Genomic DNA, 27055 nt, shown 5'->3' on the forward strand with positions numbered 1-27055 from the left:
CAAGACAAGCTGAACTTTAACTGTAAGAAGAGTAAAGTTTTTTGGTGGTAGCATTATATATGATGTTTTAAACATTTACAACTTGTGGTTTAATAAACAGGTATTTACCTTTTCAGCGCCTTTGCCATTTTGTCTCCTCATTTTACTTTCTCTGTGTCAATGAGAGGTATTGTCATAATTATAGTGATAAATCTACTATAAAGGCTCTAACTTGGTATTTAAAAAAAACAAAAAGCGTTGATATGCATAATATATAGTTAAATATAGCATATACTACACAAAACTTTTCTTTCCTAAGATCTGTATGCTTGTGTAACATCTTTTAATTTTGAGTGCTAGGAGATTACAAAAAAGAAAGAAAAAAACATCCCAGACTGAATAAAGTTAATTGCAAACAGAAATGTGCTCAATGCCGTGGGACTACCTGCACAATAACTACATTGTCATATTTTCCCATTTTTTCTGTACATTTTCAATCTAATAATTAGTAGTAAAAGTAGTGGGCAGCAGTGTGGAGTAGTGGTTAGGGCTCTGGACTCTTGACCGAAGGGTCATGGGTTCAATCCCCGGTCGGGGACACTGCTGTTGTACCCTTGAGCAAGGTACTTTACCTAGATTGCTCCAGTAAAAAAAAAAACCCAACTGTATAAATGGGTAATTGTATGTAAAAATAATGTGTTATCTTGTAACAATTGTAAGTCGCCCTGGATAAGGGCGTCTGCTAAGAAATAAATAATAATAATAATAATAAAAAGAGACCGGGGTCTTGTGGACTACCTTAAAACCTGATGTATACCCAAGGCTTTCTGCTATCCATGCCTTTTGCTAGTTGTAATGTGCAACCATCAGAAAAGAGATTGTGGGCTAAAAAACACCTTACTGGGATGTTGAAATTTTGAGTGACGTCGCAGAATTGAGGCAGGTTTAAAATACAGAAGTGCCGGGTACCTGCAATGACTCATCTGCAGAAGTATAACTTTTAGATGTAAACCCCCCCCCCAAAAAAAACACATCAAAAATCTCTTAGAATGTAATTATATTGCAGAGTTCAACAGGTGTAGTAGATTAATGGCCAAGACTGAATTATAAATCTTTGAAAATTAGCATACAACCACAGTGCGCTCAACTAATGTCTCTAGCAGATCATAAATCTACACACTCTTGGCTGGTTCAAGGCTTTGCTGAATATCTTTCAGTAGAAATCTTTTGGGAAACCTATAGGTTTGTTTCAGTTGCATTCAGGTGATAAACATTTCTTCGATACAAACTTGGCTAATCAGTTACAGTTACAGTAATACTGAAAACAGCTTGTGATACAACAATTCCAACATAAACACAATAGATTATCATGTAGCCAAGACTGGACTGTTTTTTGTCAATACTTACATAAATACCAAACCAACATGCACCATAGAAAATGTCCATAGTATGACAGATTGTTACTAAAAAAAATAAAGCATGCCAGATGTGTCATACTTAATCAGCAAGTTGCAAGAGATGGACAGAAAATGTCAAACACGTTGAGAGACCTGTGACTCAGTGTAAAGCTTTGTCATCCATTTCATACAATCTGAGTAAACTAGTAGCCAACCAAAAAATAAAAATAAAAAAAAGGGGTCTGGCGATGATGATGTTTACCTGGAAGATGTGGTGTGTGTGGGACAGTGTGAGGCCTTGTTTTGAAATAAAATGATCATAGTTTGAGTACTTTTATTACATTGTAAAGCAAAAGTTACCTTAAATCCTGTTGTGGCCCATTGTTTTTCACACCTAAAAACGAACTCCAAAAATACTAACATGGCAGTTTGCTAAGCACATCAACACCCACGTCTGTTAAAAATTATTCATCTTAGTTTTATCCTGAGTGGAAAAAAAACTTTCAAACTGTCCTCAACATGAGTGTATTTGCATGAAAGATTAAATTGTTGTAAAACTTGCCAAAAAATATTTAGCAGTCAGTAACTTCTTAGTGTGTCTTAGACAGGGTATCACGCAACCCTGTAAGAATAGTGCTTCACGGGAGGCTAGGCTAGTAATACACATCATGTATTCCCTTATATATTGCTTTGAAAGGTGCACACCAGATGTTGTTCTGATAGACAATCTTATCTTTAATGATTTGCAGAGACTAGGTACACATTTGTAATATTTTTGCAGTAATACAATTCTTTCGTTCTGTTTGTCCATGGCTTGCTGGTGTAATGTAGCTATTATGTAGTTCAAACACAGTGCCAATTTAGCCTTAGCTTTTTCATACTTTTTTTGTGGTGTGGGTGGCATGGCCATTTTAATTAGGTGCAAATTGCAGATTTATTTCTGTTATGCTCGTTCAAACTACCCACTAATTAATATCCACTAATTTAAGACCTGGCTGGAGCTTGTTTTAACTTGGGGCAAAACAAATAAGGCATGTGTAGTTATAGCAACTGTAACAATGGATCTTGATTACTTTGTGCACTAAATCAGCTGAAAAAACAGCATTTCAGGGGGTTCAGGTTCAGGGTGTCTGAACCCCCTAGTACTCAGATGATGACAGCCATGACTTTATACTATATGAATGAAGAGGACTGCAGTGTAATTAACAGTGATCCGAGAGAGTTGAGTTTACCCTATCCACATATATAGCCACTCACTTCATTTACAATTACATTTCTTCAAAACGTGATGAACATGAATTATATAGGTAGTGTGAATAGAAAGTTCTATTTATGTATTGTTATTATTTATTTATTTTTTAAATTTAGTGTGTCCAATTATAATTTTTCCCCCCCGATTTTCTCCCAATTTGGAATGCCCAATCGCTTTTCTCCTCACCTCAGCAATTCCCCACATGGCTCAGGCCCGAAGATTCAGTGGGCGTCCTCCGATCCCACAACCAAGCCAGCTTCCTTTTTCACCCAGGAACTCGAGAGCGGATGACAGCCAGCTACCAACCTCTGGAGGACAAAAGCCAGCCCTGCAGGTGTCTGCTCTGAGCTCACTGAGCGCCTGATCAGCAAGGTTCGCTGTAGAGCGATGAGGAGAAACAATCCCTGCCGTTTTTACCTCCCTAATCCACGGGAGCGCCTGGGCCAATGCGACGCTCCCTTTGGAGTCCCCAGCGAAGACTAGCCTACTTCGCACAGCCAGGACGCGAACCTGCACTCTATTGTTTTCAGAATCTATGAAGGTTACATAAAACAGAAAGTAAGGCTTTTATTCTTGATGCTTTTTAAAACCAGTTATTCAGAGCATATGGATAATAGATTAACTAATTAATCACATATCTTATAATAACATAGGAACAATGTACAAACAAGAGGAAAGTCTCCCCTCTATGCTTGTCTGATTCATCTCAAAGCTTTCTGCACCAATTCCTGTCTGATATGGAATTGTAGTACAGTAACAGTCTCTTCAATATATTAAGTAAAATAATAATATAAAAAATAACAGGACAAAGATGTATAGCTGCTTCAGTACATGTTTACTAAAGGTGTTTAATGAATGGCTTTATTTTTTGTATTTATTGTGTACTTTACTGTATTTCATTTAAAGATTTGATAACTTGTTTAATAAAGCAATTAACTGTTTAAAGTTCAATTGTGCAATGAAATGATTCATCTTTAACTGATTAAAAGCCCTAATAGATGCATACTTATGAATGCCACCCACAGGCAGTCTGAAAAGTTCAGGCATTTATATTATTTGTCCAAAATTACATTAATAACAGTTTTGAATGGCATGTCTACTGCATAACATCACATGCAAGCACACAAACTTCTGAATTGAAAATGTAGTAATGTTTTCTGCATGAGGTATTAATTAAGTTTTACATTAAGTTGTTTTTAATCATTATTTAAATTGTGTGTGAATGTGCTTCATATAGGCAGTATTGTTTAGAAGTTTAGAATTCTCTCATTACACATGGCTAACCCTGAGACAGGGGGAAGGTGCATTAAAAGACAAAATGGACGCACCATGCCACATTAAACATGGCTGACCCTGTACGGGGGAGGGAGGTATTTTAAAAGATGAAATGAATGCGCCCTGCTAAAAATAAGCACAGCAAAATACAATTAATAAAACCCGAAAAACAAAAGCCCTACTTATATGATTGTATTGGAGGTATACCTTTCTTGTATATAAAGTTTTCTTGGATCAAAAAACATTCATAATCTTAATTTTTTCACTGCAGATTGGTGCCGAAACCCGGGATTCCTGAAAAGCAACCCATAACAATGTTTCATGGTGTGTGGTTTCAGATTCGTCAGCGTCATAATCTCATCCGGTGAGTCCGTTTTTGAATAATAACACATAATAATGAAGGGTAAGAGAACGGCAAAGAATTAGTGAGTCGAGATACTCACAGTAGAATCTCTCAGCGGAGAGATCTCATGGTAGGGAGAGAGAATCCACAGACAAAATAAAAGAATAAGTAAAGAAAAAAGGATAGGGGCAAATTGTAAATCTTGGTGTGGAGCCAGGTGACGTCAAAATCTCGACCGTAAGACCCACTGAGGCAACAGAGTCACATGAATTGAAATCCTTGGTGTGTGAGGCCTACGGGCAATACAGATAAGCTTTTGCCCAGGATTGATATACAAGACTCGGTCGCTGAGAGGCCCTCTAGTGGCACTTCTGAGTATTATATACAAGGGAAAATAATCAAATTAAAATGGCCAATAATATATCATATGTAGAACAAGCGCCAACCAAATTGAATCAAACACTAAAAGAAATGAGAAAAAAAAAGGATTGTATCCATTTGAGTGTAAAACCGAACAGGAATTAAACACATGGTGGAAGGAATCTGGCAGTAAAATCAATGATGACAAAACATAAAATAGATAACAGCTATAATATGTATTTTCCAAAGTAGAGTAATGGTAATTTTGAGAATTTGTTTATTAATGATTGTTTAGTTCATGCCTGAGCTGAGCAGGGAGATAACATTTTCTATGAATGGAAAACAAATAATAAAAAAATTATATTGAAACAGAAATTCAGAACTACGAAGTATCGAGTTATGTTACTAGCACCGAACTGCCTTCATGTTGAAGTACGTCGTTTTGTGTGTTTGTCTTGGGGCATTTAACTATGTGTGAATTTTATGTGTGTGCGGGAATGCGTAAACTGTGTTTACAAATTAGTAGAGCGTTTGGCAGCTATTAGACTCTGAGATAGAGACAGAATCTGTTTACAGTTTGACAGTGGAAGCCAGTTTCTGTTTAGGAATAATAAAAAAATAAAAAAACATTGAACGATACTCATCTTATCAGCCAATTTGCTACTGATGCTGCAAAGGTGGCACTAAAATATATTGCAGATAACAGTTAAAATTAATTACTATCTGGTTTCACAAATGACAACTTAAAAGGATTTGAAAAACATGTTTAATATATGTTATAAGCTATGGCAAAATATGAAGAAAAGAAGGGAGCTATTATCTGTTATAGGAGCGATTCTTAGCTGAATGCTGTTTTACAGACAGAGCTGGGTGGAGCCAGCAGCAAGCACTGGCTGCAGGAAAAATAAAAAATGATTGAGAATGCGTGGTTTTAAAACTGCTAATGCTATAGGCAGATAAACTTTAACATGGAGAGAGAGAGGGGGCTGCGGAATATACATATCAAATGTAAAATTAAAATGAAATTGATTCAAATGGGCAGTAATAGGGTAATTACTGTAACAATGAATATGTACTTAAATGAACCCCTACCTCTGAAACAAAGCTAAATTGTGAGTGGTTTACTTTGCAGACTGCCTCTGGATTAATTAATAGATTAATTGTGTAAGGTCCAGTATGCTCAAGGAAAGTGATGGGTGTGTGTTGATGATGCTCGATGTGTTTTTTTGTGATTTAGAACTGAGCAAGAATATTATGGGGATTGAATTGATACACGTTGGAGATACCTGGAAATATAGAAATTGATAAAAGGTTGTCAATTTTATAAGAATATATTGGAAATTAACTATTGTAAATCCATCATCAACCTCATATAAGACTATCAATTTTGGAGCTTAGGAGTGACAGAACAAGCTACATGAATTTTAAGAATGCATTTAAAAAGAGGTAGAATGCTTAAAAAAGGAAATAATTGGCCTCACACCATTCCAATAATTTTGGCCAAAATACGGGCCACACCCTCCAGATCAACAGGGTTCAGCCCACATGAAACTATGACAGGAAGAATAATGATGCTACCAATAGATCATAATCCAACTGACCTGGTAGGCGTTCAAATAAAACAAAACCAAATTGAGTACTTGGCACAGGTGCAGAACAGATTAGCACAGCTCAAAATTGAAGCTGGTATTAATAATACAAGCTGAAAATGACCGCAAATATACAACAATTAAAGACTGAAATTAAAGTAGGAGATAGCATAGCGACCAGGGTTTTTATACCAAAGAGACCCCTCACCCCAAAAATGCACGGTCCATACACGGTAACCGACAAGGTCAATGTGTGCGTGGGAGTAATTATCATAAAATAAAACATAAAATAAATAAAATGGTATCACATTTCACAAGTGGAAAGTTATAAAAACTGCATAACAGTATATACTACACTCGATCTCTCTCTCTACACAGAATAACGGAAGCCAGATGGGACCCTCCTACAACCATGGTGAAGAAGACACAGTGCATTAAACAAAGACAACATGTACAATTGCAGTTCAAACGTGCACTGGGACCACAGTCATGGCCAAAAGGCTTTCAACTTATGTCCTGTGGCTGAAGTCATGGAGACCCATATGAAAACCTGAGCACATCTTTCAATGGAGAAAAGGAGAACAAGAGAATAATAAGAGTCATCTTATACTAAACGAATCAAGCATGAACTTTGACCTCCATGCTTTTTGCCTCCACAGTTGTAAACAATGACACTAAACAGTATACCCGAGTTAGAGGTAGGGCTATGGTCCAATAATGATGCTCTAAACAGTACAGTATGAAGGAACATATGAGGAGCGACAATGCCAGCCACCAAAAGAATGGTTGGCTAACACCTATTTCTTGAAAAATAATGAAAAATTGTATGTAGAGGAAATACTATAACATGAGCAGTCAAAATTGTAAATTGTACTCCTGCAAAAATGACCAACAAAGGGAGTGTCCAAAAGTGCACCCCCTACTGGAGGAAGACATTATTAGTCCCGATTGTAAAACTGTTTTGAATAATGTAAATATGGTATTCACATGTTATGTTTAATCTTACTGTTATGTTTGATCAGCTTTGCAAGCCTCATACCAATATCAGACAGTTGTTACAAAGAAAGGATAGTGGTATGGTGCACAAAGCATGATGTTCTGAAACTAATACACATGTGGTATGCCAATGTCCTGCAGTCACCCCAATTAATACAAACATAACCACTCACCTAGTATCTGTAATGTTTGCTTAAAAGGCAGAGGCCAGATTTGATATTGGTAAAGGTAATTGTATACAACAGACCCCAAATTTACGCTAAGAAGTTTGTATAAATGACATTGCAAGCATCTGAAATGTTTGTAGTTAATAACTGTCGATATCATTTGATGGACTTAATCCAATGTGGATTGCAAAAAGCATGTTGTGAAGTTCACCCGATGGAGCAGTAGCCCACTTTCGATTGTCTCATTTAATTGATGACTTTAATAGGCCACACATGCAATTAATATAAAATAGTAAGAGAAGGGGGGCTCCCGAGTGGCGCATCCAGTAAAGGCGCTCCACGTGGAGTGCAAGATGCGCTCTATAGCCTGGACGTCGCGAGTTCGAGTCCAGGCTATTCCACAGCCGACCGTGGACGGGAGCTCCCAGGGGGCGGCACACAATTGGCCGAGTGTCGCCCGGGGGTTGGGAGGGTAAGTTCGCCAGGGTGTCCTCGGCTCACCGCGCACCAGCGACCCCTACAGTCTAGCCGGGCACCTGCGGGCCTGCCTGTAAGCTGCCCGAGAGCTGCGTTGTCCTCCGACACTGTAGCTCTTGGGTGGCTGCATGGTGATTCCGCAGTGTGAAAAAAAGCGGTCGGCTGATGGCACACGCTTCGGAGGACAGTGTATGTTCGTCTTCGCCCTCCCGAGTCAGCACAGGGGTGGTAGCGGTGAGCTGAGCTTAAAAAATAATTGGCCATTCCAAATACAGAGAAAATAATAAAAAATAATTGGCAACGTCTAAATTTATAAGAAAAAAAAAAGAAATAGTAAGAGAAAAGGAACACATAGCCACAAATAGTAAAATGCATGACAAGTTGTTTTAGATGCCTGATTAAAGCACAACATGGTCTAACATTTTCACACATGATTGACTATTGTTTCTATATCATGGACTACTGACCGGAAATTTAAATGCGCCAACCCTGAAGTTTTCATGCAGGTAAGTATATAAAGGCTATAAATGACAAATCAAGGTTTTTAATATATTTGCACACTACTGTACATTTGAGTGTATCATAATCTCAGGCTATATGAAGGCTCTGTCCAGCACTCTGCCTGTATGTAACCTCCTCCTGCGACTACTATCCTTTTTCTACATAAAAAAACATATACAGGTTAACTGATGCATAAGACAATCAAGTGTACCCTAAACATATTATGTAATTATTGGATTACCTCCAAAACTTTTCAAGCAATAACAACATTTCCCCTTTTAATTTGTTTTGCTATTTGCACTCAAGAGTTGGATTTGAAAAAGGGCTCTCCAGGTGTCCCAAGGAATAAACAAATACATACGAGTAATTAAATAAAGTTGGTTTACAAAAATAAAAATAAAACTGCTTACCAGTGTTAATATAAAATGGACAAGCGCTGCAAATAGTTATTTTTAAAATCAATAAAAATGTACAGCAGTGTAAATATTTGTTCAGCAGTGGCTGACTTTTTGACACACAGGTGCAGAGATTTGGCAAAAAAATAAGTAAAACAAAAATACATCAGAAACGCAGTGAAAAGTATTTCATATTTACCCACAAAATAACAAACATCTTGCAAATAGTCTTGGTGTAAAAACTGGTTCACATAATCTGTGTTAGCAATATGTTGTTTTCTCAAGCTCAATCACACATTATATCTATAAGCATGGAGTATCAATTACCTGGCATATTTTCTTTTACGTACATGTATAAAAATATGATTTATACATTAGACAACACAATATACATGTTTATGTAATTTGAATTTGTTGTGTGGATGTTTAGTTTCACAGATTAAGCTCTAGCATTTTGTACGTGTCTTGTCCCTGCTACTTCAATCACCTAACATGCACAGCCGCGTGTAAACTGTGTCCACAGTGCTAACAACTTGGGGTGTAACTAGTTGCTCAAGCAAGCTGATTACTGTAGGTGTAGAGCCAGCTTTGGATAAGGAGTTTCACAGTCTCAATGCGCAAGAGCTAACAGTTCTTTAATCCACTGACTGCAAATTAAATAGCGGAACAACCAACTATTCAACAAGGCAGTGTATAGAGGCTCATTTCAATAAAACACATTTTCTTTTCAGTTATTGTTTACAATCACCAAATATTCTTACTAATCCCGATATGTCATATTATCAGAATTGTAGTATATATTGGAAAATATATAATTATATACAGTATATGGCTTCAATGTTAAAATGATCAGTGCACTGTTTCTTACCAGCTTGTTCTTGTCTCTTGAGGAAAGCAATATTTTTGGGTGTGTTAATGTAGTAATGAATGCCTTTGATCTATTAAATGTTCACAGTGGTGCATGACTGATGATAAGGGAGTGCATACATTATCCCATAGCCTCAGGAGGACCCTTCTATACCATATTTCAAAGCGATCAGAATCAGAACATTAATGAGCTACGTTACCCTTTCATGTCTGTCCATCACATACATGTGTTTGGGAGGCAGCATCTGCAGCCTCTTAAAAGGAAACCACAATTACAAGTCACCTTTTGCTGAAATATGCAAAGATTACTGGCCTACTCAAAATGAATTTGCATATGTCATCTTATTAAACAGAGTCCTATATTTGTGTTGGGTTTCATGAAGATCAAGGCCAAACATGCTGATAACAGGAGAAACTATGAAACTGTATAGAGGCGTCAGAACCAAAAGTGTAAAAAGCTCATATGACTTACTGAAATGAAGAAATGAAAGACCATTGGTACTGTATGTAAGCATTGAATTGCCAGTGAGGGACATTTAATTTTTCCTACAGTTCTATAGTGTAGCAAGGAAAATATACAAAAGCTAAATATATTGAAAATAAAAATTACTTCCACATATGCTTTCAAAGACATGTTATCTGGTCTCTATCTTAGAGTACATACCCAGTCTATAATAGAACAAAATTAAACCACTCCAACACTTGGAAAGACTCCAGAATTAAACTAAAAGACTGTGACTTCTTAGGACTCGAGTTAATGACACTTAACCACCACTGTATAAATTATACACTCCTTGTTTTTATAAATGCTACAAGATGAAAATGTTACTTTCAGGAATTAGCTTAGTACTACTTAACCAGTCAGATTTTAAAGTGGTATTCAACAGCTTCATATATATATATAAATAGTCCAATAGTCATTGGTTAATAAGAAATACACACCTTGGTTTACCAGCTAATAAAGATTTTTGCAACCATCTGCTAAACTAAAAAAAGCAGCATTGTTTTTCTTTAATGGATCTCTTACATCTGCTTGCTCAATTGAAATTTACAAGTGCATGGGGATTAAAAACAATTCTAGTAAAGCAGGTTCTTTAAAACAAGTTGCAGTGGATTAAAGAAGCATCTTGAGGGTGCTTGCATTTTGGTCCACTAGCAGCAGACAGCTCTCGATCCCTACAGGCTTGACAACTGCATTACATTTTGAGTAGGAAACAGTCTTGTTGATTTGGGTCTCACAACTGGAATATTTGTTTTCTCCATGAATTGCCCTGTAGTTAACAATAGCTTTGTGGCGTAGTGGTGGACGGTCAAGGCTGGTCAGACACGAAACTTCAGTTTAAAGCTCCTTGGCACACTTTAATCACAAATAAACGGTTTAAACAAAACTCTTTCTTCAAACAAACTATCACAATTAACCAAATCAACACCAAAGCTACGGCTATCACAGCGTTTTCTTCTTACTTTGTTTAACTTTCCATTTTTTCCTCTTTCTCACTCACTCACTCTGTTCAGGCTTAGCAAACCGTCTTCATTGAACTATCCTCCATGTGCCCCCCCCCCCCCCCCACCATGTGGCTGTGTAAAAGTGGCCATCTGCCCTTTACACCTGAGCCCAAGATTGCCAGCCACTCACTGTTTTTTCCACTCACTGTACGAAAATCTTGGGAGTGTTTGGTTCCAAAATACATCACAGCATCCTTTATATAGATCAAATACCAGCATCCACCGTATATTGCATTGCCTTCTTTGTAATAAAATATGCGACCTTCATTGTGCCTGAAGCTCCTGCAATTTGACACTTAACAGATTGTTGCATTGTATAATATAACTAAAAATTGAAAGCAAACCAAACGCAGCCGAATTTACTTGTTTTGTTTTGTGATTTTGTTTGGTTTCCTTTGCCATGAAAAAGATCTGTTGACTAATAGGTTTGGAAGTTGTACTAACATGATCCCTTTGGCTCTTGGAAAGGGTTATGACAGTATTATACTGGCACAGATTACGCAATTTCGTGCTGCGTGAATGGGTATTTAAAAAAAAATAATAATTGAAACGTCTCTGAGACGGCTCAGTAGTGGCATTTTGCGCGAAAGGGGTATGAGACTTGTCAGTCTGGCATGTATCAGTGTACCATCTGAGTACTAAAACTCTTATTTTAGAAGACCATAATTAGAGAGCATAGGTCTGCCTCTCCATCTTTAAAACTCTGGACCTACTAGGGAAAAGATAAAGATTTTTAGAAACAAGCAATATAAATTCCACACACAAGTAACAGTTTTACAGTGACCAATATGTCTTCAGATGGCAAAAATGATTTGTATTCTTCTTTCGTGGATAATTTTCCTTCTTTTTTCCCACTTTTGCATATCAGTGTTCAATTTTGTGTTTACTTGTGAAAACCTACATTGAATTCCACTGTATGTGTCCCACCAGTCCTATGATACTCTGTGAACAATGTACAAGTCTACACTTCATATTGTTTGGGAAGTTTGATTTAAAAGCATATGAATGCTCCAAAGAGGATAAATATTGCAATAGCAGTACATAAGCATGGTATTTAAGAATACATGTACAAATATGAGGGTTAATAAACTTTATGCATCTCCATTGCAGACTAAACAATAAGTTTAATTATTTCATAATTTTATGGTTTTAAAAGTGTGTCACTCCAGTAAGACACCTCTTACAATGCCAAAGTTCACACAAATGAGAAATATGAATAAAACTACCAAGACTAGAAACAATCATATGATGAAGTGAAAACGCTGAATAAATGCAGTTTTTGGTAGACATATGGATTTAAAGAACACCTAACATATACATTTCTTATACTGACCATAAGATTTATAATCACTACACATTATCCAGCTGGTAGTTTGACATTTTATATAAATTTGGAGAAAAAAAAAAAAAGTGAATCCACTCCTGTTTGTAGATATGTATTTATTTGATGTAAGAATGTAATATTATTATACTAGAAGTATGCTGGAAATATATAGTGTACGGTACCCTAAAAAGATTTTAGCATGTCTTGGTGAAATGCGTTTAACAAAGCAAGGCAGAATAACTAATGCAATAAGAGTACCTTAGATCAGTTGGTCTCGGCAGAAGTCTCTTTTTTCCATAGAAATATGGTTCAAATTCTTCTGTTTTAAGTCTGTGGGCGTAGTCTATATATCCTGATATTTCTTGCCCATGAGAATTCCGGTCCCTTATGAAAATGATGGACTGCAAAAAAACAAGAAGAGATACTGTGTAAATAATCAAATATACATTATTTAAAAAAAAAAAAACTGGGTTGAAAATCAAGCTTTTTAAATTGCTTTATCATCTTTAAACACCACTGGCACTGGTCAAAACTGAGCATATCAAACCTATAAACATGGACTGATCTTTGGTGTAAGTGTGATAACAAAGATAAGACCTTTACGGTTTAAGTTCCTTGTAAAAACGATCTCTCCACTCTAGGGCTTGTTTAGTCTAAATAAGTCTAAAGCAATGTGTGCAAATAACATGTTTTGGCTTTACTTGTCACCTGTGAATGATCTTACTCACAATTGACTAAACTGAAGAGATCCCTGCAGATCATTAAAGCTGATGATATCACACTGGTTTTATTTTCACAAGTTCTGCCACCTGTATATTTTCTTACTTTTGAAGGGATAAAGTGAGACAGCAGACACTCTGAAGCTCAAAGGAAGATGGCTCTTCTTTATATCTCTTAAACAGATGCTATCAGGTTCAAAGCTGGCTGCTGGCCCAATAAGCTATAGTATCTGCAGCTTCTGTACCCTTGCGCCAACTCCAAAATAAATCAGTCAGGTGAAAACAAAGAGTTACAGTTGGAGAAGAGACGCATGCAGATCAGCTTTCTAGCTATGATATCAAACCTTACAGCCCCCTGACCACAGAACTGAACAGAGGAAAGCTAACTCCATTCACAGTTTTAACTATGACAAGTGTAATCCTCATTAAATATGTTGTAAAGCCTTAAACATCTGCACTGATTTCCTTTGAAACCACAGTGATCTACAATCTTTTAACATGACTATACAGTATGTAACAGCACGTGTACCACACCTGGAAAGGAAACCATCAAACAACAACAGGATCTATATTATAATGACTTGGTGTAATGCTGAAAGAAATTCATGTATTAGGAAAAATTATACAATAAATACTAAAAGAAATCTGATCGACAAGCTGTATTTACACCACACGAAAACAACATTTTGATCATGTATATCCGAACACAAGTGTATACTGACTACGCTGGCGCAGTAGCTTAACGGGTAACAGTATATCTAGTTGCATCATGTTCAAGCTAGTGTGCAACTAAAGATTGTAAAAACAGTGAAGCTTTAGATTCTACCATAAAGTGTGCTCTTTGTCACCCTGGTGGAATACCAGACAATTGGGCATACATGTACGTTTTCAAGTATATTGTATAAATATATTGGGGGAAAAAAGTATAAATCAGTACAGAATGCATATTTCACAGGGGCAAGTATGAGAAGCAACAGAATCCATGTTTGCCTTTCTTTTCCAAGTGTCAGTTTCACTCTCCGACACACTAACTATCCCCTATTTAGTACTTTTCTGGCAACTTCGATCTATCCCAGAGCTGGGTGGTATGTCTAAATTTTTGCTTGCAGTCCCAGAATCAGCGTCTTCATTCTTTGCTGTCAGGTGGTAGCAGGTGCATCATAATAAAAGTCAGTAGATGCACCTATTATACTCACTCGAGAGTTCCCCCGAGCTAATGTGTGTTTTTATGTGTTATATTGTATTCCCCCAGTATGCAAACACATGCACAATTCATTTAAAAAATACAACAACATGTCTAAAATGTGTTTGAGATACTGTACAAAAAGCAACAAGAAACCTCCAAAAAGAGAACCTCATACAGTGCCATAGCATACCAAAAAAAAAAAAAAAGCTCCTGTAAACGAAAATAAATACAACCAGAATACCCAGTTTCCTTCTAAAATCGGACTAGGAAACAAAATATTGCCAAAATATAACTACTAGTAGGCCCGACCTCCGCCCCCCACAAAATATACGCAAAGTTTAGTATGCTGGTTTATTACAGCCCATTACTGTATTTTCCATATGACTATGAATGAAATCTGAATGAAATTAATGTACCGATAGAGAGCAGCAACAACACAATCACACATGCAAAACTAATTTAATGTTTTCAATACATGCATAGTACAAGAAACTACCTTGAATTGTAACATTATTGTTTTAATAGAAAACAATACTTACAACCCCACTGTGACAGGGCGCAAGCACTGTTCCAGTTTGGCAGGGACAGGGTTAATACTAACCCTGCTAAATACATGTGCAGACTGTGGCTGGGACTTGATTAATTAACAATCAATTAATCTCAGCCACACGTGTATATAAGGAGCACACTCTGCACTGGTGGGAGACAAACCCAGGGCAAGGATCAGAGCACAACAAGCAAACAAAGGACTACCATGCTCCTCTTGCTTCATGGACTGACTGCAGGTAACTACCCTCAGAACAACAACAGAGATGATTACCTGCCAGCCTAGCCTCTACAGCTGGGTCTGCTTACAAGCATCACAGTTGTATATTGCCTCTACCTGGGAAGTCATGTATGTAGTTGTGCCTTATTTAAAAAACACAGTACTCTTTATTTTGTGAACAGTTTTATTTTTTGTTTCTTGTAAATAAATATGCTTTTACCTGCAATTCCTTAGTCTCTGCCTGATATTTGTACAGCTCTTAAAAGCTGCACCACACTGCTGCCCTGCCACACCCACATTTGAATTAAAACAACAAACTCTGAAAAACACTCCCAGTATCTTTCAGTATATCATGGCAGCAAGAATAAAACAGAACCCCATTTAACTTTTTTTTTTCTTTTCATAAATGTCTATTGTTGTTTTTTTTTTAGGGCTACAACATTATATTAACTGTAGCTTTGACTAACATACGTGTAAACTAGACATTATCTTTTATATTTTATTTTGCCTCGGCTATATTTATCCTTTTACTCACAACTGTGGTCGAGACCAGATGTCTTGAAAATGCACCTGTGAATAAACAATTAACAAATGTTTATAACAAACATGATTTTAAAGAACTTCTATTGATACCAGGGAGTTTAGAAAAAAGCTAGCCCTGGTGTCATTTTCCTACGTTGATAAGGTGGCTGTATTTAAATGACAGGTTGCTTTTATTGCGGTGAGCAGGTATATCTTGATTCCAGCAGTCTGTTGAAAACAAGTCAGTGTTTTTTCAAGATGCACTTTGATAGCTGGAATGTTATTTCTGGGATGTAAAACACAGCATGGAAATATTTTCAGGTTAGGTAAAATTGTTTATAATTGAAAAAGAATGGCTGTACAACACTATGAAGTATGGATATATTTATAAAATGGACACATTGACATTGTCTTGAGGGTAGTTTGTGAATGCTCCTTGCGTGTAGGATGGATGGCACACACAAATTCTGCTCAAACCACACATTAAAAATTGCAAATTTGCCATCATGACAGTGGTAATGTTGATGTGGTTTCTGAAGATGACTACATTATTGTAATTATTATTATTTATTTCTTAGCAGACACCCTTATCCAGGGCGACTTACAATTGTTACAAGATATCACATTATTTTTACATACAATTACATTATTTTCTTTACACATTATTTTTACATACAATTACCCATTTATACAGTTGGGTTTTTACTGGAGCAATCTAGGTAAAGTACCTTGCTCAAGGGTACAGCAGCAGTGTCCTCACCGGGGATTGAACCCACGACCCTCTGGTCAAGAGTCCAGAGCCCTAACCGCTACTCCACACTGCTGCCCATAGTGCTAATTAGCACAACCAAAGCATCAGAATACATTTAAAAGAGAACAGGCATTATATTTTAATCGCTGATTTTCTCTGTAGATATATGGCAAACATTTTGCACAGTTATTCTACCATATAGCTTCAGTTTGTCAGAGTGAGTAAAAAAAAAAAAGAAAAAGACGGAAAAGATTTGGTGTAAGTTGAGCCTAAGCCCTCAGAACTGTAGTTTCTTACACAACTAATGCATCCACACATATTTGAAATACAGGTGAAAATTGTATGAATGGTCATCAAACTGTACACCAAATTGAATAGAATCATTGAATAACATGAAACTGGAGACTAAAATCATATTTTCTTTCTGTAGGGAAAAGGGCTCACGCGGTTGAATATATTACTTCAAATACAGAGTACCGGAGACGCAAGGGCAGATTTTCCATTCTGGGGGTGCTGTATGTTATCAGCTGGGCTGGCAGTGCTTCAGGGTCCTCCCTCCTGCAGTAGTACCCTATCAGATAATCACTGTGTTTCAAGAGTGTTGGGGCCTCCCAGTGCCCCAGATCCCACGAACAGTAATGCACTGTCAGGGACCTTGCAGGTGTCTCTGGGTGTCAGCTGACCTGTTTATTACTGGTGTGCTACGCTAAGGGAGGCAGCCTGGGCCACCACTAAAAACTGTGTAAATCTGTTGGGGTAATGTACAGCAGGACTGTTTGAGGTTGAAGTCTTTTGGCAGGACTGCCCCAGTTCCTCTTTAGGTGTTCCTTTTAAGAAGAAGAAATGGCTGCTTGTTTGACTTGGAAATTACTTCACACACAGCAAGGCCTGTGTACTAGATTCAGCGGGGAAAGCCAGATGTGCTGCTTATTTAGGACCTAACAGAATTACACTTCATCTCCAGTTTATAAACAGAAAGAGGCTGGTTAAGGAAACCATCAGAGGCAGCTAACTGTGAATTTAATAACCCAGGAAAGATAAGACTTTCGAAGCTAAAGCATGTAAACAGAAAGTAAAGTCTGTATGTAAAGAAACGATGGACACGAGTCACAGTCATAGTGAACAAGGCCCACTTTGTTTAATCTAATCCAAAGCTGTAATGCTCTTTTGTTATGTAGGGATCAAAATAGACGGTGATCTCCCCACTGCAATAGCAACCTCAACATATCCTCCCCTGTACTCTACACTTTTGATTATATAAACACAGCATTCTGTTAGCCTGTTTGATTGCACCTGCACAATGCCTGTTTGGTGACAGCATTGAGTCTGCCAGGACAATATTTTTTCAAATCTCATTTAATGTTCTGACCTTGGCATTTTTGCATATGTGGTTCAAATTAGTACTAAAAGTAAACTAGTTAAAACTTTTTTTTATCAACATCAATTAAGAAAATTTAGTATAGTATTAATTGTTTTATGCATTATTTAAGTTAATTAAGTTAAGGAGGCTGTGTGGTCCAGTGGTTAAAGAAACAGACTTATAACCAGAAGGTCCCCGGTTCAAATCCCACCTCAGCCACTGACACATTGTGTGACCCTGAGCAAGTCACTTCACCTCCTTGTGCTCTGTCTTTCGGGTGAGACGTAATTGTAAGTGACTCTGCAGCTGATGCATAGTTCACACACCCTAGTCTCTGTAAGTCGCCTTGGATAAAGGCTAAATAAACAAATAATAATAAAAGTTCAACATTATTTAACCCGCAATTTCATCATTGTAAATTGTCTATGGGATAACTGCTTTTTGGACATGGAAGATCCCATATATTCAAAGACCATGAATGACTTTGATGGCTGGCCATCCTGAAACCCTCATATAAATATGTACAAATAAAATCCAAAAGTATCTTCAAAGAGGCTGTAATAAAGGGTACTTCAAGTGAAATCCATTATGATAAGATCACATCTCAACTTATTTCAGTAGTGATTATAATCATTTGCAGTGCACACACAATACACATGGATAAAATAGACTAAACTTAGAAAATACACATCATCTCTGACTGAAAAATGAGAATGTGCACCAACAACTCCCACATTGTGTTTTTTTGGTACAGAGTAACCCAAAAGCTAAAGCATAAACATGATCAAAGATGTACAAACACATACCAAGAAAATTATAATAAAGGCTCAATATGATAGATTCTGAAGATATAAAAAGGAAAACAGTATAAATTAGAAGTTTGTGAACAGAAAATAATGGCTCCTAGTCAGCCATGTTTTGATTAGCATTGTCAGTTGTATTAAACCCTGAGATGACACATTTATACATTTTATTATTTGCTTGTTCATATGTGTGTAATGAAGAAGAAAATAAATAATCATAAGACAGGGTTCCTTTTGCTTATAATTATAGGGTGTGCCACATGTGCCAAAACCGTAGGACTTAACCATCCTGTAAGACAATATGCCATACACACTGGTTTAAATGTATATACTTCATGTTTATGCATATTTAGATGAAACTTATTTTGCAAACAGTTTAAAACCTCAAATCTCAAATGCCCTCAGCTTACTCTTAAAATTCCAAATATGTTATATCGACGTTAGGGTGAAAAATTTATAAAATGCACAGGATGAAATATTACGTAGAAAGCTGTGATCTATTTTGGGTATAGACAAGTATACAACAACAAATTAAAAAATCATTTTATATTTGGTCTGGTACAGGTATTTTACAAGATTATTTTCCTTTTGGCATCAAACCATTGGTTGTTAGTTTCCTGTTAGAAATAACAACAAGAAATAGACAAAAAAAAAAGACAAGAAAATGCCCCAAGGGAAGTTACGCCTGATATAGCGAAGGCTATTTCTAATAAACAGTTCGTTTTCCAGTACTCTGCTACTTTGATTTAACTGCTATGGATAATTTCCCTGTCTTCTGGTTACAGGGCAAACTTACAGGGCATATGCCGTAACAGCTTTTGCAGCATTAAGAATGTAAACCATCAGTGAAAGTTCTTAAAATTTCTCTTTTCTTAAAAAAAAAAAAAAAAAAAAGTATTGTACCCAATTAATTTACCCCTGATTTTCTCCCCAATTTAGAATGTCATATTATTTTCCTCCTCACCGCAGCAATTCCCCACACCTCAGAAGAACTGAAGGTTCAGTGGGTGTCCTCCAAACCTACGCGAGCTACCGGCCTCTGGGGGACAAAGGCCAGCTCTGCAGGTGTCTGACTGAGCGCACTAGGTGCCTGGCCAGTAGTGTCAGCTATAGAGCGATGAGGAGAAATAGTACCTCCCTAACCTGTAGGAGGGCCAGAGCCAATGGGCCACTCCCTCCAGAATCCCCAGCGAAGACTGGTGACTTCCAACAGCCACACCAGGCTGCAGTGCTTTTACCAGTCGAGTCGCTCAGGGGCCCTTTACCACGTCTGCTTGATCATTAAAAGCATGTTATTTTCTCATATATGATACACAAATATGATTAAATTTTAAATGTTTTAAAAACAGTTTGTCTATTTAATGACCATCTGTCAAGCGTGTTTGTTAAAGAGTACATGCATTCTTTTTTTTTAAATATAAACAATTTTACAACAAAAAGGTTTTCCTGCTGTGTTTCGCCATGCTGTGTAGCTTTCCAAAGTACGAGACCCGCCTACTGCAGGGTTACCGAGGTAAATCTTTTGTGTATTTTTTTTTTTTATATAAAAAAAAAACTGAAATAAAATTCCAGTCATCAAAGTGGTACTTGAAATAACACAACTTGTTTTCAGAAGTAGCTGCGAGAGCGGGCCTGTGCCTACAAACTAAAGACTGCAGCGGCATCAAGATTTACCTGCTCACCTCGATAGAAGTTACCTGTAATTCAAACACTGCCACCGGAGAACGACAGTTTTTTTCTACAAATAAATAGATACTTTTTTCAGTTGGAATTATATTATAGTTTCAAATTCACTGCAGCTTTAAAGTCTATATTCTTTTTTTTTTTTTTTTAATTACCAATTTTGGTTTGAGTTCATGAAAGCTTAGAGATACTGTACGCGTTTGCTTTTATCACTATATCAATGCAAAGGGAATCAAATACTGTAGTGTGAAACACTGCAATACAAAGAAGCTTCCAAATTAGATGCATGTTTGCGTTCTGTAAGGAATAAAGAGTCTAAAGATAAACTGTTGGAATTGGAACTGCAGGAGAACAATCAAGCTGGTCCCAGTTACAGATTTTATACACAAAAGTGACCAAACATAGGCACATCTTCTCTTGCACTGCTGCTGTAATCAGTTTAAAAATGACTTTGGCTTTAAAATTACTTGTGGGAAAGAAAATATAGGTTTAGTATAAAACATCTGTAGAGAGTAAGCAACACGCATTGCCATATTTAATTGAGAGATAGCCTATATTGTTTACAGTTTGTGAGGAAAAGCTAAAATTGCACATACAAGCCTAAATAAATGAATTAAAGCAATGGCAATGTTACACTAAATGAAGGTAAACTGTTTTTTTACCTTCCAAGCTTATAAAACGCTCACTTTAGAGTTTAACTTAGATGTGGATTTTTCTGAGCACTGTTTTTTTTTTTGTTTGTTTGTTTGTTTAAATCGCATTTTAATTAATGAAATCAAGTTTGCTGATCATGACACATTTTAACTGTTTTAGAGAGGATTAGAAGTTTATACTAATATCATGTTTATAAACATAATTTAAGAGAGTCCTGACAGTTTTGTGAAAAGGGCCAAATATACTTGATATTGATTCTTAACCCAATATAAACTAAAAGGTGTTCGTCAGGTGATTACATAGTCTTCTGTTGGACAATGTTGGCAAAGATGCATGGCAATCTATTAAGAAGTTCCCATTCAGAATGATAGACAGCTGACAGGTTTAGGACAAAGGACCTGTTTGTTTCTAAATTCACTCCCTTCTTGTTTAAATATAAAGGATTTTTAGCAGCTCTTTCGTACAGACCATCAACATATTTCATTTGTTAGTAGGCTGTAATTAAAATTAAAAAAAAAACAAAAAAACATACCATTATTATTTATTTCTTAGCAGCCCTTATCCAGGGCGACTTACAATTGTTACAAGATATCACATTATACATATTATACATTATTTCACATTATACAGATATCACATTATTTTTTACATACAATTACCCATTTATACAGTTGGGTTTTTACTGGAGAAATCTAGGTAAAGTACCTTGCTCAAGGGTACAGCAGCAGTGTCCCCCACAAGGGACTGCAGCTTGTGTTAATCAACAGAATAATAGACAACCCACTTTAAGATGAAGGACAGCTACGATTGAACCAAATCGCTTACCTGTTTGCAGTCTTTTTTAAACATGCTACTTTAAAATAATAGTATATTTGTTTGTCATATTTAAACCTTAATAAATTCCCATGACCTAAAAGAAGAGCACAGTCTTTCAAATCTTTACATAGCACTTTCCAGTCTGGTAGGATTTGTATGTTCCTGTAATTAAGACGACAGTATGCTGGTATAACATTCCAATAGGATGAAGGCAACCTGCTTCGACCTTGGTGTAAATGAAGGGTTATCTGGTATGCTGTCTGCTTACAATTAAAATACATTTAAAACCCATTAAAAGGAATAAAGCACCAACAGCCATAATTCAGTGGCTCATAACAGTAACACCACTGCTGTAACTAACCCCCACTATTATTAGCTGTTCTCTTTTTGGATCACATGTATTCCAAAATAAAATGTACACAATTTGTGCACATGTGGGGAAATAAAAAGTTGTTAATGTTGTTAAAAGCAGTAACAAACTCAATTCAAATTCTGAATTTTTCTTTACTTTTTTTTTAGTTTTATTTCCCTTTCACAAAATGGTGTGAATTTCATTTTGATGTAAAGACCTTGATAAATCTGGCCTGTTGTGTCTTAACATGTTTTTTTTTAAATATTTTTTTATTATTTATATCCCACAATTCATCTCATTCAAGCCACTGCCAACATCACCAGGTGGTCCAGCACCAAGTAAGCAAAACAGGGATGTTTTTGACAGAGATCCTTTGTGGTGTTTATAAGATTGATTTCCAATGGTGCTGCATGGAATGAATGACAGTGGCTAGCCATTGTTCTTGTAAAGAACTAACACATACTGAGGGACTTTATCTTTCTTGGAGATCTAATATGTGAGGTTAGATGGCTTCTTGGTTCTATGATCAAGATAAAAAAGTTATCAAAAGACATTGCAAGTGTAAAAGTACAGATGCCGATTGTCTCAACTCAGGAAAGGCGTTAGAAAAGTAATGAAGACGTCATATGGTTCTGGAAAGCGATGAGGCAGGTGTCCTCTGTATTACCTTTATGTTAATGCACACACACTGACAAACCTGCAGATATCATTTCAGATGTAGGTATCTGGCCAGAAGACAATGTTATTTTTAAGAATGAGCCTTGATGTACTGTTGTTGTCAGCCAACTAATTCTGCAAAACCTGAGCTGGTGTGTGATGCTTAGGGTAAAGCATTTGTTGCTTGTTTTACCCCATTTAATATGTTGGTTCTACTCAATACATAATCACTCTTCAAAAAAATGCAAATTATTATAATGTGAAAGCTCTCGGCCAAGTGCATTGGTACCCCAAAATATTACTATAATTATTATTCCTTATTTCTTAGCAGACGCCCTTATCCAGGACGACTTACAATTGTTACAAGATATTACATTATTTTTTACATACAATTACCCATTTATACAGTTAGGTTTTTACTGGAGCAATCTAGGTAAAGTACCTTGGGTACAACAGCAGCGTCCCCCACCTGGGATTGAACCCACGACCTTCCGGTCAAGAGTCCAGTGCCCTAACCACTACTCCACACTGCTGCTAAAGAATAACCATAGACAAAGTTGTTTTAAATCTGGAGTTTTAAAGAACGGTTCTAGTTTACTTCTCATTAACACAAATTTACAGAAAGGGAAAAAATGGACTGCTTTATTTTTATATTGATAATTACAGCAGAAGTTGATTTATGTGAATTAATAATCTGTGAAGTTACAATACACCCAAGAGGTCCCAGCACAGTCGGAGCTACGAATCTCCAGCTATAATCTTTATTTATAAAACAGAATGTTTGGATGCTGCACGCTGATTGGCTGTTGAGGATTTTTTACCATGCAATTAACAGTACATCTGTTTTATAAGCGGGATAACACTCCAGGGCTTGCATGTTGTGTTGCATAGGGCTTTGTTGGTTGAACCAACCTAACTATAGCTGTATTTTAATGCAACACAACGCACGCCCTGTCGTGTGTTATCCCTTAATTTACAAGCTGTTGTGTGAGTGCAATACACAAAAACTCCAGAGCAAAGAATACACTTTAGGCACTCCAAAAGTATATATGACAGATTTAGACTTTTCTTTTTTTTTAACTTGGAGATATTCTCCATGTAGCATTTTCTTCCTGCTTCTGTAGCTCAGTGTTTAAGGTCTCAAATGTTGTGTTTGCAATGGGATCTATAAACTATGCTGCCGCTTCCTTTCTGTAATTATGTAACCTTTCCATGGACCACCTGAAGAGAGCCGGCAGACCACCAGTGGTCCGTGGACCACAGATTGGCCACTGGCCTAGATTATCACTCCCTCAAAGAGACAAACATTTAACAAGACCTATAATAATAATAATAATAATAATTGCAGTCATACCAATGTACCACCTATAATAATAATTGCAGTGTTGCCAATGTACTACCAAAGCAGCGAGCAGTTCATTTTTCCCCAAACATACAAAGGTGACTGACAAATTGCATCACATTGCACTTTTCAAACTGCCCCCCCCCCCCACCCCCCAATTCACAACGATCATGCAAAGAAAAAAAAAAGAAAGGAATGTCCCAGGACTGGAACAATTTGCTTAACTTGATTATTTATGACCCGCAATGCAGGTAACTGAATTGCACTGTATTATAATTTAATGAACACCTGATCGCAGTCATTGTTATTTATTATTATTATTTGTTTATTTAGCAGATGCCTTTATCCAAAGCAACTTACAGAGACTAGGGTGTGTGAACTATACATCAGCTGCAGAGTCACTTACAATTACATCTCACCCGAAAGACAGAGCACAAGGAGGTTAAGTGACTTGCTCAGGGTCACACAATGAGTCAGTGGCTGAGGTGGGATTTGAACCAGGGACCTCCTAGTTACAAGCACGTTTTTTTATCCACTGGACAACACCGCCTCATTCTGGGAGAATGAAATAAATGAAGCATCTTATCTATTTGTCCATCTTCCACTATCAGGTAGAACGTGCTTCATAGAATGATTAATTAACAGCATAGTGTTTTCTTTTCATTTAAAAACAATAGGACCTGACATTTTCAGAAATGTGTAATCCAGGTGGTCCTTTTGGTTTGAAAATTACACATGCATTTACTTAAGATTTATTCTTTTTTTCAAACAGATGTCTGTAATTTATTTAAGACCATAATCACGTATTACTGTACTATTCATAAATTCTGCCAAGTGTCATAAAAATTAAAACTATCAACAATTAACTGCTGGTTATAAATCAGTATGTAACGGGACAAGTAGTAAGATTGTGTCCCAGATAAAGCCCCACCTTCGACTTTCAGAAGCCAAGGAAAACATTCACAAACAAAAGCCTTCCAATTTTCTTTAATCCCTTTTGGCAAAGCCTGCACTCTCTAGGTGCTCCTTTTGAATAGAAAGACACTACTATACATTCTGTTTGCTGTGATTTGGAAATTACCTTTACGTTTACCACCTCAAATGCAGCTTAGAGAGCCGGTAGCATAATTAAATCATCATAGTGCTTTAAATACATTCATTTTCTTTACACAAGTCTGCCCCCACACAGATCTTTACAGAAGTGTATGTTTCTTATGGATCAACAACTTGTTAATTGATTGCGTACATGTGAAATTAACATTGCTGGATGCGGGGAAAAAAAAAAAAAAAAAATTCTATTTGCACAGCCACTTAAGACAAAACTTGGGTCTAAGGTCGTGTATCTAAAGTTTCAATAATTAAGATAAAGAACCTTGACTTACAGTTTTAACATGCACTATTCCAATTTTTTTTTTTTAAGAATCCCAAACATTCCTTCCTGCAAAGTCTCTGCTGGCCAAAGATCACAACAGGATGAAGAATTTCATAGTACAACTTGCCAAAAACATTTTTTTTATTATTATTATTAATTTGAGAGTGCAGTCGATGAGATGAGATTACATGGTGATTATCACAATTTCACAGCTGTGAAAATAACGCTCATGTGGGTGTGTAAAATATTTAGCATTATAGGTATTAGAACAATGAACACATCTACCATATCGATAGTTACCATGAATGTCAGCGGTTCTGCTAAGCCAGTTTTTCTTTGTAGGCGATTTATACATTGAGGGTGCAAGGGAATCTTTAATATTCCTACACCTTCTAAAACAACATTTCAGTGAAGTTGTGGATCATATTCTAACATTTTCCAATGTTTTCCAAGTCGTTTCATGAAATAGTGCACAAACAAGATTATAAACAGAAGAATGAGACATGTAATGCCACAGGGTGAGGCATGAGCAAGATTAACATTGAAACACCCATTAGAGCAATCCATTAGAAATAACCAATTATCAAAGCTTCCAGAAACACATTTGTAACCTTTTTGGTATATCCTGATAGTGTCCTGACTAGAAACTTGAATTGTAGCCTGCATTCCCCCCTTTTCATATAGGGGTGTCTGTTATAGCCAAGTTGTTTCTTAACATTTTACTTTAACAAGAGTAGAAATCTGTTTTCATTCCAGCTTGAGGTACTTTCACTATTGCAGCAGTGTGGAGTAGTGGTTAGGGCTCTGGACTCTTGACCGGAGGATTGTGGGTTCAATTCCCAGTGGGGACACTGCTGCTGTACCCTTGAGCAAGGTACTTTACCTAGATTGCTCCAGTAAAAACCCAACTGTATAAATGGGTAATTGTATGTAAAAATAATGTGATATCTTGTAACAACTGTAAGTCACCCTGGATAAGGGCGTCAGCTAAGAAATAAATAATAATAATAATAATAATTGTGGCGTTGCTCCCGTTCACCATCTTTAAACGTGGCATATACGTTTGGAGACAATGCTGTCAAAAGTGGCAAAGAATTACATGGAGTATAGAGAGGACTTTGGTGTCCAGTGCTGCCAATCCAGCACATTTAAAGAGCTAGTTGGCAGGGACATATTGTGTTGTGCCAGTTATTTAATTTGCTTTTCTTTCATGTTTACAGGCAGACCTGTATCAAAGGTGGAAGGCTACTCTCATCTGTACTGACTAGTACAGGTGTTCTCTCAATGACTTCCATGGAAGCAACATACTGTAAATACAACCCCTACAACAACATCCTCTTTTTTCTTTTTCTAACCATCTTCAAATGAAGTGTACTTTTTCTAAACTATGATCTTAAAGCAACTATCACAGGGGAATTATAATGCTTGCAACTGTCAATTTCAAGATTTTATTTACTGCAGCTCACAGCGCCACTGTCTTGGAAGAATATGTATTTTTACAGCGATGGTCTGAGTATATCTTTGCTATTCAGCAGATTTGCTCGATTCTCTGTCTTTGCAGATGAGCTCCTGTCCCTCCTGCTGTATCCAGTGGCATCTGGGAACGATCAAAGTAAATGGTGTACATAAGGACCAAAAAAAAAA

The 27055-nt window shown here is 36.7% G+C and overlaps 1 protein-coding gene across 1 annotated transcript in view; it reads right to left on the minus strand.

Annotated features, from left to right (window-relative positions):
- Nucleotides 1-27055, minus strand: part of LOC117403493 (cilia- and flagella-associated protein 299) — a 151029-nt gene that overhangs the window by 10615 nt on the left and 113359 nt on the right. The window contains exon 4 of the mRNA XM_059003577.1: nucleotides 12687-12829. Within this exon, the coding sequence (XP_058859560.1) occupies nucleotides 12687-12829 (143 nt within the window). The remainder of the gene's footprint in view (nucleotides 1-12686; nucleotides 12830-27055) is intronic.

Source organism: Acipenser ruthenus, chromosome 1 (genome assembly GCF_902713425.1).
Source record: "Acipenser ruthenus chromosome 1, fAciRut3.2 maternal haplotype, whole genome shotgun sequence".
Lineage (NCBI taxonomy): Eukaryota > Metazoa > Chordata > Actinopteri > Acipenseriformes > Acipenseridae > Acipenser > Acipenser ruthenus.